The sequence below is a fragment of the Centrocercus urophasianus genome, unplaced genomic scaffold (genome assembly GCF_019232065.1).
Source record: "Centrocercus urophasianus isolate 14NV4802_14NV808 unplaced genomic scaffold, USGS_Curo_1.0 seq_10, whole genome shotgun sequence".
In the NCBI taxonomy this organism is placed as follows: Eukaryota; Metazoa; Chordata; class Aves; order Galliformes; family Phasianidae; genus Centrocercus; species Centrocercus urophasianus.
In genome coordinates, this window is record NW_024884142.1 from 11870781 (window position 1) to 11885916 (window position 15136).

The following is a 15136-nucleotide window of genomic DNA, read 5'->3' on the forward strand; positions in this document are numbered from 1 at the left end:
AGACACTAGAGAATATCACATGGCAATAAAAAGCACAATTCCTTTTCAAATGCTATAGTTAATGATACCTTGGAACATTCTTATTAAGTTGGAATTATTACTTAAGTGCTGTTCAAATACCGTCTTGGATTCCAGCTTAGCTTGGAACAGTTTTAATGGTCTGATCAGAGTTTCTTGCCCTCACTGAAGGGATGTCTCCTTTGTTCACATTAAGTGCAAACTACCTCATACAGTCTGACACACTCGGGTGAAATAGCACCCATTTCAGGTAATTGAATACCATTCTAAAAGCTCCCTTATTTCGTTTAATGCAGCCCAGACAGCTGCAGCATCCTGTCAGGAGGGACAGAAAACTTAGATGCAGAGGAGTAGAAACTTGGATATCGTCTCAGAATATTGTCTTTGAACGCACTGATCTGAAAGTTTGGAGTGAAGTTTGGCTACCTCACTGAGAATTTCTGAGCACTTATTAGCTCTGCAAACTCGACTTCAGAATCATGATTTTTAATTGAATGTTTTTAACTTTTAATACAGAAGAATTGGGTGATGTTTGATCAAGGAGGGATGGAAATATGGTGGTTGAGCTTAAGGTAGCGTCTGTGCTCCGTCCTACAGCTGTGCAGTTCTGAGAAAGCTTTTGCTATGCTTTCACCACAGTCTCCTGCCAAGTATTTGTAGACAGAAGATTGTTTCTTACACTTCCCTTCAACAGCAGCTCTTGCAGCCTCTTCTATGAAGTTCTCCAAGACCCTAACCATCCTGCTGTATTGCTCAGTAATTTGCAACAGACTTGCAGCTCAGTGTTCATAGACCTGAAAGCGCTGGGAAGAGTACGGGATATTGTACCCTCTTAAGTATTAGTTCATTAGGGCTGATTTTTCTGTCCGCTGTCAGTTTTCTGAGACTACCTCAAAGCAGTAGGATGGCGTACTCATAGGGTTGGGTTTACCCATGCCCAATCTGATCCCCTTGCAGATACAGGTTCTTGTCTGGGCTTGCACTAAGAGTTTTCCTTTCAGCGTACCAGTAAACCTTGCTTAACATTGTAGGGCTTAGGTAATTTAGGGCTCAGGCAAAAGGTGAGGTTATGCTTAAAAGTCAGCGTAAGTAGAATTTGAGCCTATCCCACCAAAACTTACAGCATGCCTGAGAAGCTGCTCAAAAATGAATGTAAGCACACAACAGTAAATCAGTGAACTAGATTTCCCTTAGCTATAATGTTCATTAGCCTTCTCACTAGACCAGACTGCCTCTCACAGTCTGATATAATTCACATGGTATTTTCACATTTCCTCACTTGGGCTTCTGGCAAATGTTTGTAGGCCTAAAGGGAGAAACCTGTTTACTTTCATAAAATGAAAGCTGAAGGATTTCACTCTTTTGCTGATGACTCTTCACCCCCAAAACAGAAAGTAGTACCTCTGCTTCAGCTGTCTGGGGAAATGAAACCCTTAAGAGTTAGTTCCCTTTTTCAAATGTTAATGTGTCCTTTTTACTGGATTGCACATGTTTTCAGATAGAAACCATACATTCATATGAGATTTAAAAGTCCATCCAATATAGGAACTTTATGGTAAAAATGTTCTTCTTCATGTTGATAACAGGTATAGCATAGTGGCTGTGTATGGAACAAAGGCTAAATCTTAGCCTTAAATACATAGTTAGTCTCATAAACACATTTTACACTAAATTGCTGTGCTTACCTTATCTTACCTTACTGAATATGCACTGAAAAACATCTTAGTTGCTCTTTTGAAGCAGAAACTGTTAATGGTGTGAAGAAGATTCCAACCCATTACATTTGCTGTCATTTAGATGGTTTTTCTTCTTTCAAAACTTCTGGGCCCTCATTCTGCTTGTTACATATTTTATATAACTCAAAAGTGTTTACTATTCATTTACAGTTTTGCCATAATGCTAGGCTGAGAGAAATATTTAGAGATGGTACTTCTGTTTCTTTCTGTATTGCACAGGCAGAAATACGCAACTAACTGCTTTTTTAGGCTGTCTTTCATACCAGTTTTTATGAACTAATTTGGAAGAGAATATATAGATTGAATCTCTTCATACTATTATTCTTTCCATCCTTTCCTCTCAGCTTTTCCTTTCTCCCTTACTTTAGATCTAGCTGTCTCTATTGCTCTGCCTTTCTCTTGATGAATTATGTGAGAGCGTACAAGTTGAATGATTATATTCAAATGAAAAACAGATAAACAGAGTAACTAGAGAAAGGCTAAGGCTGGGTTCTACCCATTCACTTCCAAACATCAGTGGTTTGTTAAGGCATAGTCTATTGAAAGTTGTTAGTTTATTTCCTTTGCTTCCAGGAGTCTAATCTGATAGCTTTTCTAAGTGTTTCTTGTGGAGTTTCTAAACTTTTTGAGTGTTCTAGATCTACGAATTTTGAAGTCATTCAAAGCCTCTAGGAAACTGAAGAATCTGCAGGTTCAAGGTCATACTGCTGTTATCTTTGGTATTAGTGTCACCAGGGAAAAGATACACAAAGTATGGAAGAGTACACAGCAACACAGAGACAGCAGATCTAGAATTATGATGCTGATAATTTTATGGTGTTCAAAGCATCCAGCAGGCTACTGACCCAACTGTAATGTAAATCTTTTGTCAGAGAAGAAATCCCTACTTCAGATCATTTATTTTTCAAGTATTCAACATCTGGCATATTTTAATTTAATTTTGTACTAAAATTTCATTTACTTCATAAATAGAAATACTTGGCCAGCTGTAAGATTTTTTGAAGACAGCTCGTAAGGTGAAGAATACCAGAATAGTAAAATACCTGTCTACTGTCTTCAAGTGACTTGACCAATTTTCACATATAGGAAGTGAGTGAAATCAAGTGTCTATTGGTTGTTCTGCGGCCCTGATTGGAAATGTTGCTGTGCCTTGGCTAAGTGGTAGATACTCCTGAGGGGCTACCCATTTTAAAAGATTAATCAGGAATAAGATGCTCCTCTTCAGAAGCAAATGTGTCCACCCCAAATTACTGAAGAAAAGCCTGTTTTAAAAAAATACCCTTATTTTGAATGAACTTTTGAGCAAAGGCTTGAAGAAATCTACTATGATACAAAGAATTTGAATGGCTTTGTTCCTAGCTGCAGAGTATGTTGTCTTCGGGCTGTCTCCTTCTGTGTTTTTCTCCCTGATGCTATAATTTTATATTATTTTTTCACTATAAAAACTAAGCTTTTTTCGAAGAATGATGTGTTTGGAAATGAACATTTGAATTCGCGTATGTTGGAATTGGTTCATTCTTGGTGCCAGGAAGTGCTCTCTGTTGCGAGGAGGGGATGTGCAGCTGGCCAGTGCTGCCTCCAAGGCAGGCTGTGCTGGCAAGAGAGAAAGTGTGGGCAAGGTGCCCAGGGAGAGAGCTGATTCACAGCTTCCCTCCGGCAACTTCTGTGAAAGGAGCACCCCCTTGGTAGCACACAGAAGTGATTTCACATTAGGCACTTAGCATGCCTTTGGCAACTGGCATGTTAGGGTCTATATGCTGATGCTAGATGTGAGAACAGTGGGCAGCACGCTGTGACACTTGCTGTGGGGAAGCTGGGAAGTCCTGATGGCTGTTAGAACAAGCAGCATGCAGAGGTGGTAACTGAAGCTACAGGATTTTTTTTTTTCTAAAGCAGTGTAATTAATTTAAAAGTGTCATGTGTGTCTGTGCACGTGACTGCACAATATTTTAAATGCCAGCATGATGCATTTTAGTCTACTTATAGGAAAATGGATTTCTATTTAATTAAAAAGCAAATCATGTTCCTTGTCTCACACAGTTGAAAAAAAAAAAAAAAATGAAATGCAAAGCACCAGGAGTTAAGGACACAAAAATTACACAAATAATAAAAAAAGAAGTTAGGGTGTTATTAAATTTTACCTAAAGAGTGTGCAGTCAGCCACCCCCAGCTCAGAACCATTGAATTGCTGGGGATTTCTAGAGGTAAGGAGAGAGACAGAGCAATCTCCTAGCAGAGATGGGAGACTGAAGTTACTTCATGAATCCTCTGAGCCAAAATTATTTTATCTCATGCCTGGACTAGCTCCATAGGCATCATTCTTTATGGATAGAAAGACCACATAGCGAATATGGTAACAACAAATCATTCCATTCCACCCTTCTTTCTGATTTCCAACTTATATTTCTCTGTTGTCTTCTAAGAGAACTCAGGAATGAGTTCTCACACCAGGAGTGTGAGTTCTCACACCAGGAGTTCTCACACCCTGACTGGATCTTCTGATCTCCTGCCCATTCATACTGGAACTTCACTGAATCCAGTATCAGTGAACAGCTGAGAAGATGAATTTTTCTCAATTCACTCATTTGCCATTGTAACGCAACTGGAGGAGGAGAGAGTTAACTCCATTGTTTTTCCTCAATTCATTTTCCTTTATATCTGGACTTTTTTTTTTTATATCTACATTTCTTTCATTTGAGAATTTTGTTTTTTTTTTATTTTCCCTCAACCGGCAACAGGGCCTTTCTTGTCAGTATTCTGCTTTATAAAAAATGTTAGCAATATTTTCCATATGAAAAAGTAATATTTGGCACTTTTGCTAAAGAAAAATATGTGGGATTAAGTACACCTTCTTGTTAAGCTGAATACAGGAAACTAATTAAAATATGAATCTAAATTTAGCTCATTTTTTATTTTCGGCTTACAGTGCACCTTTGTGAAACTTTCATATTTTTAAGCATGTAGCTTCACTTCCTTTCAAAGATATATTTGTGAGGATCAAGTCACAGGTTTTGCCTGGAATATGAGGCCATAGATTCAAGAAGCACTAAGATCTGCATACTTTTCCCGTAGAGTTCTTGTCACCTCTTGAAATGCTCCAAATGAGCTTCAGACAAACTATGAGTAGTTGTCAGGAGCTCCTATTGCTAGCATGATTTTACACCTTTTGAAGCCAAATGATAAAGAACAGAAGAGTGTAAGGTGCAGAAAAGAGAAGCATGTAAGATTGGGTCAGGGCAATCACAGATATGTTTAAAGACTGGGAGAAGAACTTCTTTACAGCAGCTCTGTGGAGAAGGACTCGGGAATTCCAGTTGGAAATTGGAAAACCTTGTGAGTCAACAGTATGTGCTTGCAGTGCGCTTGCAACCTGGAAGCCAACTTTATCCTGGGCTGCATGAAGGATGGCCAGTGGGGAGAGGGAGGTGGTCATCCCCCTCTCCTGCGGGGGCACCCATCTGAAGTACTGTATCCAAACCTGGGGCTCTCAGCAAAAGAAGGATGAAGAGCTGTTGGAGAAGATCCAGAGGAGGACCACAAAGATGATCAAAGGGCTGAAGCACCTCTCCTATGAAGAAAGGTCAAGGAAGTTGTACTTATTTGGCATGGAGAAGAGAAAGCTCTGGGAAGACCTCATTGCAGCCTTCCAGTACTTAAAGAGAGCTTATAAACATGAGGGGAAACAACTTTTTACACAGTCTACTAGTAATATGGCAAGGAGGATTGCCTTTAAAATTTAAGTTAGATGTTAGGAAGAAATTCTATACTCAGAAGCTGGTGAGACACTGCAGCAGTTTACCCAGACTGGTTGTGGATGCCCCATCTCTGGAGCCATTCAGAGCCAGGCTGGATGGGGCCCTGGACAGCTTGATTTGGTGGATGGCAGTCCTACCCACAGCCGTTCTACAATTGTGCAATTCTGAAAATGACTCACTGTTTCTTGGCAAATTCTGTGTTAAGGTTTCACAAGTGTTTTCTCCCTTGACACAAAGTATTTGCAGTCCTTTCAGCTATTGGATAGGGCCAGAAGCAGTGAAAACTAGGGGAAAAATAAATTCAGCTGGAAGAAAATATCAGAAAGACAAGAATGATGATGAAAAAGGAAGTAATGGAAAGAAAAAACTAAGAGAAGGAGGGAAGAAAGAACTGTGAATATCGAGGTTATCAGAGATCAAGAAATGAAGAAAGGATGAGGGAGGAATAGAAAGTGGAGATATCAGAGAAAGGAGAGGAAAAAAAGATGTTAAAGAGACAGAGAGAAAATTGGATATATTGATAATGATAATGAGACAGGAAAATGGAGGGTACAAGGAAGTTGGAGCCAAGCTCTTTCCAGCGGTTCACAGTGCCAGGTGCAGAAGCAATGAGGAGAAACTGGAGCATAAGAGGTTCTCTCTATCCGTCAGACAGCACTTCTATGCTGTTCAGGTGACAGCATTGTCACAGGTTGTCCAGAGATTGGGGAGTCTCCTCTTTGGACATCTCCAAAAGCTGCCTGGATGTGGTCCTAGGTACATTTGCATGGATGTCCCTGCTTCAACAAGGAGTGGACCAAATGGTTCCAAAAGTCACTGCCAGCCTCATCCTAGTGTGATTCTGTGATTTTGTGAAAGGATATGGAAAAGGCAGAAGTAAAATGTGGAAGAGATACACTGGGGAGGAATGTAGATGGAAATCTAACTGTGGACAAAAGCAAATGAAGTCCCTACTCCGCTGAAGGAAAAGGACAACAGGTTGAAAATAGAAAGAGGCACCAAAAAGGAAAATGGAAAGAATAAAATGTGACAAAGTGAAAAGAAGTGAAGAAGTGAAAAAGGTATGTAGATGTGCAGCTTCATTGAAACTACAGGAAAATAAATCCATCCTAGCTAAACAGTTTTACAGGTTTTAATTGCAAATTCAGGTAGGTTGTGTAGGTTGAGAGTTTCTGTCTAGGCAGTGAATGGAAATAGTAACACTTTAGGAATTCAGGAAACAAATGCTTCGGTAAGAAAACAGAGTAATAACGGGAAGGCATTCATGCTTCTGCTGCAATTAAAACAGATGCTATTTTCTGTGACTTCATTAAAAAGGGGATCGTCAGAATTCTTATTTTGCACACTTAATTGGAGCTTGACTGCAATGCCTGCAATGCCTGAGACAGAAAATAGGATTCAGAGATTTACAGAGATTGCTTTCAATGTCTGAATGCTTAGGAAAGTAAAAGCAATGTACAGTTAAAACCAGAGTCCAGTTCCTGCTAAGTAGGTATTTTCATAACGCTAACCAGAAGTCTGACTGATACTGACACACCTGTGGCCTAGAAGTCTCTGCTGCGGACCACACAGCTGTTCCTCAACTCCCTTCTCACTCTGCAGTGCTCCATGCAAATCAGCGGTGAGTGGTCTAGGAAGAAAACGGAGAAAAGCTTCTTTTCTCTCTCCTCTTTGAGATAAACTGGGTACTTGTTTGTCAAGTGTTGTAAACATACTTCTTTTTTTTTTTTTTTTTTTACAAGAGCTCAAGTTCATAGAAACACAGACATAAAATAAACTCATCATACCTTACACAAAATTCTATTTTTTTAATTTGACAAGGCTTCTTATCCCTCCCCTTTCTTGTCTGCTCCTGTTTTCCTCTTTCTTCACACACTCAGTTCAGGCAACTGCAAACACAGCATTTTTACAGTTTTTACTTTTGTAACCTTTGGTTTCTTCACTACCTGACTAGAAAAAAATAGTATTTTGTTTACGAATCTATATATAGTTTCAGAAGAGATAAAGCTTTTTAGATGCAAACAGAACAGTGAATAAGCATCTCCTTCTGGCCTATTTTCCTCTTGTGTGTTAAGTCATTTAGCCTCTGTATGCTCCAGTTTTCATCTGCTAAATCCTTCCCTTCTTCAAAGCTGTATTGTGAGATTCTTTCCATTAATGTCTGTAAAGTACCTTCAGATCTTCAGATAAAAGATGGGAATGCAAAGTAATATTGTGTCTATTTTCCAACCTCCCAACCTATGAATTGAATTTCTAGTGATGCAGTCAAATAAAACAGAATCCCAAATACCTAAAAACCACCAGACAATAAAAATATTCTATGTTCTGCTATGAAAAAATCCCACCGGAAACAATTATATTTCTCTAGGCTTTTTGAACCTCCAACAGAAAATCACATCTGTAGTGTAGAGATTGACAACATGGTCAAAATAAAACTACAGAGAAGATAGATATAATTTTCTTTTAAATTCCAATTCCTTTGCAATGTGCAACAGTCGAAGGGACCAATCTGAATTTTTGTATATTTTGTTGGTTAATTCCTTAACTCAATATGATTTCTCTTTTGGATGGCTAGCTACATCTGCTTTAAATATTTAATAACTAATTGATTGGATAAATATACTATTTATTCATTTAGTTATAGTAGTAAGTTAATGCTCTAGGGAAGATTGGATCCAGAGTGTAGTGGGTGCAAAGTGGTTTAAAGATACAATAAAGACAGCATGAGTCTTCAGAGTGGATAAACTAGCTTGCTAATAACAGATTATAAAAGATATTTTTAATCTACCCATTATAATTGAAACCTAGAATAGTTTGGTAAGTTCTGGAAAGGATAATTATCTGATGGCTTCTGGTGTGGGTACCATGAGAAAAATTAATTTCAGTTCTGTGGGAGCAAGTGTCCTGAGTACAAAAACAGTGTAGAAGGAATTTGCCATAGCCAGAATTGGCATTCCATTTCTATTAGTGACTTATTACTTCTTTATTTGTGGAGTATCTATAGAATGTCCACTGAGTGCCAGAAAGCTATAGGTAAGAGGCAGGTACACAGATAACATACAAACCTCCCAATTCATGTGAAAACTGCAGCGTAACTCAATAACATGACCTTTTCATGTTGAAAACTGGGCAACTAGGACTGAATGATAAGGACAGTGCGGCTGAAATGAGCTCCCAGTGAGCCAAGAAGGCATACTTGGCACACAGCATAGAAGAGACCAAGGGTGGTTGAAAGGGAAAGAGACATAGGGAAGGGCAGCATGGAGACAAGAAGTTACATTGATAGCAGTTTCTAAAACTGTCTCTCATGATTATACTGAATCCTACTAGCAAAGAATGTGATCATGTTAGAATAACCTGGCCTCTGTCTGGGTGCTTTGCTGAATTTGAGCTTGCACAATCCTATGTCCAACGTTTCCATTTGGATTTATATAAACTTGTCAAACCCTGAACACAAGGTTTGACTGAGATGGAAACAGAATTCATTGTATTGCTAAATCTCAGCTGGGGGTTTCTTAGAGAGAAGAAGCCTAAGCTTGAGCCTGAGCATAAGCCTATGCCCTGGGTTATGCTCAGACTGTGCACTGAAAAAATTTCCGTGAACTCTGCCTCGTAACAAGGGAAATAGAATTCTTCTGATTCCAAAGAGCCGCTGTCACTTCGTGGTAAATACAGGGAAAAAAAACTTATTCATTATATTGCAGATTACTATATCTTTGTTTTATTGGTATATTTTAGAGATAATTCATGTCATAAAATTCAACCAAAGCTATACACAGTAATGAGGACAAAACTACTATCTTTGCACCTTTGTCTAACAACCTGTTTAATGTCACATTACCTGATCCATATTGCTCCTGTAGATCTAAAGGAAAACCTGTGAATATAGGTTTAAATATATATCTATCTTATTTGTAGTCCAATGTGCGGATGTTTTTTCTTCTGAGCTGAGCTGAGACTTTAAACTGTTTAAACTGTTGGCATCTAGAAAAACCTTTCCAGAGCCCATTTGAACATCCATTTCCTTGCCAGTCCCGTGAATCTCGTTACATTCCTTCAAGTTCCTAGAAGCGTTTTTTAATTGCTGCACACTTTGCAGAATGGTATTAGGCATTACGTGTCGTCTATCTTAGTTTGGCTTTCTCCTTTGCTTCATTCCTGCTATTGAGTCTGCGCTGATACTGATTCCAGCTTCCTCGGCTGTTGCTGTTCTGTTGCGTTTCTTCCTTTCTGTTTACATTTATGTTCCCACAAGATCTTCTTTGGGATGTTCTGTGAAATGGAGGGGACATGAAGGCAGTGCTGACTGCATTCCTCATCACTGACAAGGTCTTCTACTGGATGCTCTGATTCTGTGTAAAATGTTAGTGTTACATGGTCTGAACTTTATTCTTTACAAAGAGAAGTCCTTTTGTCTTTACAGTACTGCAGTATTGCTTACTCAGTCCTTACAGTACTAAAGTATTCTTTTGGTACAGTGAGCTGTTAGGTAGAGTCTAGAAATAAGTTTCTGATTCTGTCAAATTACACTCACTTCAAGTCATTGAGGAAACTGTGTATCTCTTTTCTCCACTTAACTGCAGCATTCCATTACAATAGATGTAAGGTTCTTCTAAGCACCTATGCATTCGTCTTCTGGGCATTCCTGTCTGCATGTGAGACCACTTAAGTCAGATATCTATAGTTACTCAGGAGTTTACGGCAAACATCAAGTCTACACAAGTCCTATGTATGGTAATACATTCTGAAAATCCAGTCCCACAGTTTTAATGGTACAGAGACTTGAAGTTGTCTCCTTATCTAATTTATTTAGAATAGCAAATAAATAATGTAGTAGCATCATAGTTGAAAGAGAATGTTGCATATCAGCATCTTTCATAGTGGCTATAAGCACTTCTCATAGAATGGAAACAGGAGTAAATAGAAATGTGCTAGGATTTTAAAATACTCTTATCAACTGCACTAAATGCTCATTTCATATTGTACAGTCAAGTCAGTATCAGCTTGTGAGACTTGAAACAAATTTTATAGTGCTAAAATCAGAAAAGTCTTTCTGATAAGATTCTTGCCTACATGAAAAACTCCTTCTGGTTTAATCAGAACTATGATGATAATATATAAAAAAAAAAAAAAACTGATGTGAACAGTACGGAGCCCTGTGTGAAGATTCTCAGTTCAATCTACAGCAGGATGATTTCTTCTTTAATATCAATTGCTTAAGACATTTTTTTTTCCAAATGACACAAAAAATAGGCTAGTTTTCAAATTACTTAAGTGTCCAAATGGTAAGTGTAATTGTCTAATTTTAAAACTGACCGACCAGTTATATTGCTGCCTCTTACAAACCCTTTTTGTTGAGACACTATTAATCATGCCTGCCTGTAGCAAAAGTATTGGAATAGATGAGAAAAAAACATTCTTCTGTTTTGATAATAGTTTATTCTCAATAGAATTGAAGAATTTCTCTGTGGATGCAAATTTGAAGCTTCAAATAGTACATATTCATAAAAAAGGAATCTTTGTGTACCTCCAAGACACTACAGAAGAACAGTCTGATGGCTCCATTAACTGCTTTGTTCATTTACATGCAGTGGATGTTTACATTCAAAATGTACTCAATTCGTCTAATTAAATCTTATTCTAATATATTTTGGTACGACAGAGTTAGAGGCTTCAGTGAGGCTTGACAGAAGTAGGAAATAAGTTTTCTGTATTAAGAAAGATCTCAGAATCACAGAATTGCAGGGGTTGAAAGGGACCTCTAGAGATCATTAAGTCCAACCCCCTACTAAAACAGGTTCCCTACAATAGGTCACACAGGTGGGCGTCCACATGGACTTTATAAATCTCCAAAGAAGAAGACTTTACAATCTCTCTGGGCAACCCATTCCAGTGGTCCATCACTCTTACTGTAAATAAGTTTTTCCACATGTTCATATGGAACTTCCTGTGTTCAAGTTTTAGATCATTGCTATTTGTCCTATCACTACACACCAGCAAGAGGAGCCTGGCCTCATCCATTTACCTCTCATTTCCCTTTAGATATTTATAAGTATTAATCAGGTCCCCTCTCAGTCTTCTTTTCCACAAGCCTGAACAGACCCAGATTACTCAGCCTTTCTTCATAAGGGAGATGCTCCAGGCCCTTTATCATTTTTGTGACCCTTCACTGGACTCCTTCTAGGAGATCCCTATCTTTTTTGAACGAGGGAGCTCAGAATTGCACAGCATATTCTAAATGTGGTCTCACCAGGGCAGATAAGATGGGGAGGATCTCCCCTTCTTCCACCTTCTTCCACCTGCCGGCCACGCTCTTTTTAGAGCACCCCAGGATCCAATTGGCCTTCTTAGCCACAGGGGCACACTCCTGGCTCATGGCCAACCTGTTGTCCACGAGAACCCCCAGGTCCCTCTCTGCAGAGCTCCTCTTCAGCAGGTCATGCCCTAACCTGTGCTGATGCATGCAGTTATTCCTCCAGAGGTACAAAACTCTACACTTGCTCTTTTTAAACCTCATATTGAGATTGAATAAATATTTAATATTTAATCCTGATAGATATTAAAATAATAATTAAAAAATAATTATTAAAAAGCAGTTTATCTGAAAAAATACAAAAATATCTAAATACCTATATTTGAAATATAAGAAACTAAAAATAAGACCCTTCCTATTTATTTTTTAACTTAAAGCGCTAGCCAACGTAGAATCCAAGATTTGTGCTAATGATGTGCAGCCACAGTAAAGAATGAGTGGTAAGGGCTATGGAGGAAAGAGCTATGATTTGTTCAGTGTATTCTTATGTAGGTATGTGAGAAGGAACTGCACAAACTTTTTTTTTTTTTTTTAATCTTTCTACAAGCAGAAAGATTAATTTTTTATGTCAGCATGGGCGTGGGTCTTGAGATATTAAAACTCACAGCAGTACTTACACTTTCTAATCAGGGTCATGGTCTTATCATACTTGGTCCTATGCAAAGGCATTGTAATAGGGAGTCATTGTGGCAAAATCTGCATATACAAGCGAAGTAAACTCGTAAATCAAGAGGAAAAGAGAATTATCCTTTAGGATTCTGTTTAGAATTTTTGTCCAGTGCACACAGGCACTCTGTTATGTAGAAGAGAAATTTCAGTGACCTAGTGAATTCCAGAAGTTTTACTAGCTTACATCCTGGAAGCCTTACTGTATTTTTATGTTTTCTATAGAATAACTGAACTGGTCCAGAAGAAGACCATATGAGAACTCCATTTAACAAATTCCAGTTTAATTTATCTCTTTCAAGCTGCATTAATCATGTTTGAGGTTTGGCCCTGCTGAGCTCCTCTGAAGTAGGTAATGCTTATTAGCGTTAAAGAGCTAAAGATCAGCCTAATGGAACATGACAGCCCCAGTGCCCTGAATTCCAGGTTGCTTGAAGTCCTGATATTAAGAAACTTTCAAGTCTCTGAAGAAAACTTTGGTAAACCAGTTTATCAGTACGTACCAACTTTGAGGAAAGCACACATGTCACTGAAAGGTGAAAGCCAAAATGTGCATGAATTCTGGATTCAAATAATCGATGAACTCAATGCTATGGAAATGATGTTCCAGAATGCAACATCTGAGATTGTGCACATGCTTTTTGAATTAGAGTGCTGACTTCGAAAGAAGCTTTAAAGCACCTCTAAAATTCAAAACTAACTCTCAGGAAAAGTGAATTTTTGGAATTCATGTGGCATTTAAGTGTTCAAATGAGTATAAGTCAATGAGTATAAATAATATATGAATTATGGGTATAAATTAAGTCTTCTTTTGTCTTTTCTCTGATTCAGTGTAGCCATTCAAGTACCGGTTAATAATTATACTGACATTGTAAATTAGCTTATTCTTAGCGATCATAATAATCTTCACAGTGTAGAAACACCCATTTTCTTTGATGGCTCTTCTGTCATTCTATTATTATAAGTTTCACTGGTGAGTGTATCTGGTTGCTTGAAGTTTGGGAATGCTAGGTGAGTTATTGTTTCTATGCAAGAGACACGTCTTCACATTTCCTTTTCATTAGGCATTTCTTTTGTTTCCTGGAGTGGTGGAGGGTTATCTCCATGGTGTGCCAACATCTCATGACGTTGTGTTATGGGATTAGAGCAAGAGCCTTGATGGAAAACGAAACAGCTCACTTGTAATCTTAGCCATTACCTAAGAATACATGTTGGGATGTTGCATTTGCTGTCACCCCTACTAATTCCTGATGGTGAGAGAATGTCAGGCTGCTCCTGGAAATCTCCAGTAATCTGCCAGTGCTAGAGGTATCCAGAAAATGTTTGACTGGGCAGGCAATGCGTATTTAATAGAAATATTTTATGAGTGAAAATAGTATGTTTGTCCCTGGTGTAGAACTAAGCATAGGTCTAGGAATGGCTGAAGGTCCCCAAGGCTGGCACCTGTGGAAACAGTGGTTGAGACATTTAATATATATTTAATATAAAATGGACAGCTATATTTTACCTGTCAGTAACTCTGCTCTGTATCTTTTTACATTATTATTCTAGGTGTCCAACTCCTGGGTGTGATGGTTCCGGACATATTACTGGAAATTATGCTTCACATCGAAGGTATGTAAAGAGGAGTGTTTTTTCTATAAATCAATCAAATAGAGGGCTACGTGAGAGTTCAACAGACCTCTCTTCTCTCTTTCAGCTCTGGAGTAGTATTGAGTGCTTTATGTCAGCATATGTTGGTCTAAGTCATTCTACATATCATGAATGAGTAACATTTCTCAGTTTCAGCATGGCTCACTACCCAAAAAGGCAGGAAGATTTTTGTTAGTATCTAGCAGAATCTTTGTATAAAAATAATGCAATTTTTTCTCCCTTCTCTGTTAGCCAAGAGAAGTAATTAAATATTTATAAATTTATATTGCTTTACATTCTCAATAACAACTGTTTTCTGCAGTCTCAACCATTTCTGGACTAAAACGCTGTTCCTGCATTTTTTTCCCCCCGATTGTTTTTTGTCAGTCACTTCAGAATCTCTCCATATTTCTTTAAATGTGAAATTGAACTAACTTATTTACTGCCTCTCCCACCTGAAGTCTTAAATCATTGAATCGTAGAATCACAGAATTGCTAAGGTTGGAAAAGACTTTCAAGATCATCAAGTCCAGCCTCAACCTAACCATACTACCCTAACTCTAACAACCGACCAGTAAATCATGTCCCTGATCACCAAAGTACCTGTTGCATCTGCTATGCACCAGTCTTGTTAATATACTTCAGAATAAAGTTTGGTTTGTTTTTAAATCATGATTAATTGCTTATAATTATGTGAAGTCTGAAGAGTGGAAAGAGAAAATTATGAAGAAAAGCTGTTACACTGTGTGCCTAAACTATAAAAGGGATCCTTACCAAAGGCCAAAGGAAGCACATGGGGCCTCAGAAGGGCAGAGTAGAGGGGGACAATCACCTCCCTCTCACTGCTGGCCAACCCTCTTTTCATGCGGACTAGGATACAGTTGGCCTTACAGGCTACAAGCATATGCTGTTGGCTTGCATCAATCTTTTCATCAACTGGAACTCCCAAATCTTTCTATGTAGGTCTGCTCTCAATTAGTTCTTGTTCCAGTCTGTACACATATTTGAGATTGCCA

The 15136-nt window shown here is 38.3% G+C and overlaps 1 protein-coding gene across 1 annotated transcript in view; it reads left to right on the plus strand.

The window, feature by feature from the left end:
• Positions 1 to 15136, plus strand: part of MYT1L (myelin transcription factor 1 like) — a 124664-nt gene that overhangs the window by 84670 nt on the left and 24858 nt on the right. The window contains 1 exon segment of the mRNA XM_042818586.1: positions 14040 to 14102. Within this exon segment, the coding sequence (XP_042674520.1) occupies positions 14040 to 14102 (63 nt within the window).